Source organism: Tupaia chinensis, unplaced genomic scaffold (assembly GCF_000334495.1).
Source record: "Tupaia chinensis unplaced genomic scaffold, TupChi_1.0 Scaffold000348_1, whole genome shotgun sequence".
Classification (NCBI taxonomy): domain Eukaryota; kingdom Metazoa; phylum Chordata; class Mammalia; order Scandentia; family Tupaiidae; genus Tupaia; species Tupaia belangeri.
In genome coordinates this window covers 1164806-1168488 of record NW_006159842.1, presented here as the reverse complement: position 1 = coordinate 1168488, position 3683 = coordinate 1164806, and the positions used below count along the sequence as shown (strand labels likewise).

Here is a 3683-nt window from a genome sequence, read left to right as displayed (position 1 = left end):
ACTGGGTGGAAGGCGGGCAGACGGGGGAGGGGAGAACTGGAAAATGATGAGAGAGAGGGAGGGGGCCCTGGATGGGGAGAGAGGAGGATCGGAATATGGAACTGGGAAGGGTGGGGCTCGCCGAGCGGGGGCTGGAGAGCGAGGGAGCGCGGAGCCTCTCCGGGACCGGGCCGCGGGTGCGTGGGCCTGAGGAAATGCGTGGACGCCCCCCCCCCAGCCGCTGCCTACCCCTCCCTTTGGCTATGCATGCCCCTCCGGCCCGGCCCTATCTCTTCCCCTTCTTCCTCCGGCCGCTGCTTCCCCGTTCCCCTTCTAGACCCCAAACCCGCACCCCTGCTGCGTAGCCCAGTCCTCGAGTGACAGGCAGTGCCGACCCGCTCGGCTCCGCCACGGTGCCTGAGAATCCGCCTCGGGCTTTTGCCGGAGGAGGGCACCGACTGCAGCGGCAGCTGCCGCGGGACCCTGGTCTCAGCGCGGAAGGGCTGAGCTCCAGGAACCCTGGTCTCTGCGCGCGGCGCGCACCGGGCGCCTGCAGCCCAGGCTGGGCTCCCGCGCGCTCGCAGGCGCACGCCCTTCCTACGCGTGGCCTCTCCCGGGAGCGCTGCAGCGGGAGGACTAGGCTACCTGCTCGGGGTCGCCTCCCCAGAGTGTCGGTCCAGCCTACGTTGCCATGAAAGACAATCTTGGCAGGGAGAGTACCGAGACTAGAACGGGAAGCTGCGGCCCCAGGGATCCCAGAGGGCTGGACATCTGGAAGCATCCTGGATTCCTGCAATCCGAGAGCGGGCACACGCGTCCGGGAACACCCCTAGCTGAGTGCCCAGCACAGGCCTGTCCGGAGCACTGGGCCTTCCTCCCTGGCCAGGACCGCAGTGGCTCACCATGAGCCGTCATGTGCCCGATGTTTGTCCTTTTACTGAATTCCCAACACGACCTACGGGTATCTGCGGTTTGGAGAGATTCATTCACCCCAAAAATATTTTTTGAGATAACCAGCAGATGACGTAACAGTTACGTCGCTGGATTCCCATATGACTGCCTGTGGTTCAAGTCCCAGACTCGGAGGCTTGACACTCACGCCGGGTGCGTGCATGCCCAAAATCCTGAGAGGAGAATGGAGAAGAGATTGTGGTATGGTCATTCCCCCAGAGGGGTGATTTCCCACTTTCTGTCTCTGTCTTTCTGGCTAGTGCACATGTCCTGTAGCAAAAATCTCCAAAAAAAAAAAAAGTTGTTTAAAAGTATATATATACATATTTTTTGAGCATCTGTTATGTGCCAGCAACAATTTGGGACATAGGGGATTTTATTTTTATTACGTTGGGGATTTCTTCGAACAACAAATAGGAAGTCCTTAAATGGGGAGTTTTCATTCTGAAAGACAAAGTGCTGGATGTGCACCAATGTCAATGTACTTACCTCTGCTAAATTCGAGTACCGAGTTTAAGTGCTAAGTGTGCGCGCATGGTTAAGAGTAAATGTCATGCTTAGTTTACCGCAATCTTTTTCAGAATTATTTAAATTTTTAAAAATTATTTTATTTGACTTTATTCTTTTTTTTTTTTTTTTGAGAGATTATTGCTAAGGGGGGGGGGCCCTCGCCAGACAGACACAAAGTGAGAAATCTCCCCCCAGGGGGGATGGCCACGCTGCAATCCCTTCTCCTCCATTCTCCTCTTGGGATCTTGGGCACGCACACACACGCACACGGCATGAGTGTAAGCCACCGGGTCCGGGACTTGAACTTGGTCCACTACATGGGAGTCTAGTGACATAGCCATTACGCCAACTGCTGGGCCCCATTCATTCATTTTTAATTTGACCAGAGAGGGAGAGAAAGAGAAAGTGAGAAAGCAAGTCACCAGGTCTGGGACTCAAATCGAAGTCAGCCATGTGGGAGTCCAGTGCCCTTAACCACCACGACACCTGCCGGCCCCTGGAATTATTTTACTTTGAATTTACCCAGAGAGAGAGAAAAGGGGAAAGTGAGAAAGCAAGCCACCAAGTCCAGGATTTGAACCACGGTCAGCCATGTGGGAGTCCAGGATCTTAACTACCATGGCCACTGCCAGCCCCCACAATTAATTTCAAAAACAACAAAGAACGATAGGAAGGCTTTGCCCTCGCAGGTCTACATCCCTGAAGAGGATTGGCAATAAACTCACTTCGAGTCACTCAGCTACTAAGCTCCCAGGGGCCTAGCAGGCACACACCATTACAGGGTGTCCTCCCTCCTCTGGCTTTCCAGGGAAGAGTCGGGGCCCTGTCATGTTCAGTGAGCCCTGGGAAGGGGGAGGGGATGAACAGAGGGGCTTGGAGGTCCACCATGGCTGTTCTGGGGCTCCCTGAGGGCGGTAAGTGCGGTCACAGCTGGTCCCTCTCTTGGCTGATCCCCATCCTGTTCTCACCCCAGATCCAGGACAGAGCTCTTGGCACCATGAACGCGGTCATTGGCATCATTCTCCTGACAGGTAATGGGCAAGGGGCTGGGCTGGGCTTCCAGGCACCCTGACTCCTTCTCTCCCGAGAAGCTGGCTTCTTCCTCAGCCTTGAGGGGGGCGGTGACCTGGGGGGGGGTCTTCATGCTGAAGTCAGCAGGTCAGATCACCTCGCTGGTCATCTGCCTGCTGGGGTGGAACACATAGCCCTGCCCCTTACTACTGAGCCGGAGTCTCCAAGTGAGACGGGGAACCTGCAGCAGCACCCCAGGATCTGTCCTCTAAGCACACTGAGGTGCCCAGGGCTCCAGCAGCCGGGGCGGGGGGGGGACCCAGGGCCTGTGTGGGGTAAGCTGGACTGGCCTTGCACACCCCCGGGGTGGGGAGAGGCACTGGAGAGCAGGGCCCTGTGCCCTCCCTGGCTACCCCCATCTCTGCTCTCAGTGGGGTGGGAGGCCCCCAGCTCCGAAGCCCTACCCCAACTTGGAGGGGGCACTGCGGGGGCCAGTCTTGCAGGTATCCCAAGGACAGAAGGTGACCAGCCTCACGGCCTGCCTGGTGAACCAGAGCCTCCGCCTGGACTGCCGCCACGAGAACACCACCACCACGCCCATCCAGTATGAGTTCAGCCTGACCCGGGAGACGAAGAAGCACGTGCTCTTTGGCACCATGGGCGTGCCCGAGCACACATACCGCTCCCGCACCAACTTCACCAGCAAGTACAACATCAAGGTCCTCTACCTCTCCGCCTTCACCAACAAGGACGAGGGGCTCTACACCTGCGAACTGCGCCTCTCTGGCCAGCCGTCCACCGTCTCCTCCCAGAACATCTCTGTGTTCAGAGGTGAGGAGAGTCTCCAGCGAGACAGAGCGTGCTGGGAGAGCCAACCTGGGAGGGTCAGGCATGGGCAGTTCCCTAAGCTGGGCTGGAGAGGACAGCAGCCCCATGACCCCTCGCTGTCTCCCAACTGCTGCCTCACCCCCTGGGGACCACTGCCCCACCCCATCCTCTCTCCACAGATAAGCTGGTCACGTGTGAGGGCATCAGCCTCCTGGCTCAGAGCACTTCCTGGCTGCTGCTGCTCCTGCTCTCGCTGTCCCTCCTCCAGGCCACGGACTTCATCGCTCTGTGACTGGCTGGGCCCATGGAGGAGATAGGAAGCCGCGAGGTCCAGTGCAGAGCCCCTACTTCTCTGAGTCGGCTGACCCCCTCCCACCAGTCCCTCACACACCTCGGGGAGCAGC

The 3683-nt window shown here is 58.3% G+C and overlaps 2 protein-coding genes across 3 annotated transcripts in view; both read left to right on the top strand.

The window, feature by feature from the left end:
* LOC102499466 (thy-1 membrane glycoprotein) overlaps positions 1-3670 on the top strand; it is a 7903-nt gene extending 4233 nt beyond the window's left edge. For both annotated transcript variants that reach the window (XM_006152317.2, XM_006152318.3), the window contains exons 2-4: positions 2414-2471; positions 2947-3282; positions 3459-3670. In XM_006152317.2, coding sequence (XP_006152379.1) covers positions 2438-2471; positions 2947-3282; positions 3459-3571 — 483 coding nt within the window. In that variant the 5' untranslated portion in view covers positions 2414-2437 and the 3' untranslated portion in view covers positions 3572-3670. The remainder of the gene's footprint in view (positions 1-2413; positions 2472-2946; positions 3283-3458) is intronic.
* The window catches only part of LOC102470852 (thy-1 membrane glycoprotein-like), a 2819-nt gene continuing 2719 nt past the window's right edge, over positions 3584-3683 (top strand). Inside the window, exon 1 of the mRNA XM_006152329.1 lies at positions 3584-3607. Within this exon, the coding sequence (XP_006152391.1) occupies positions 3584-3607 (24 nt within the window). The remainder of the gene's footprint in view (positions 3608-3683) is intronic.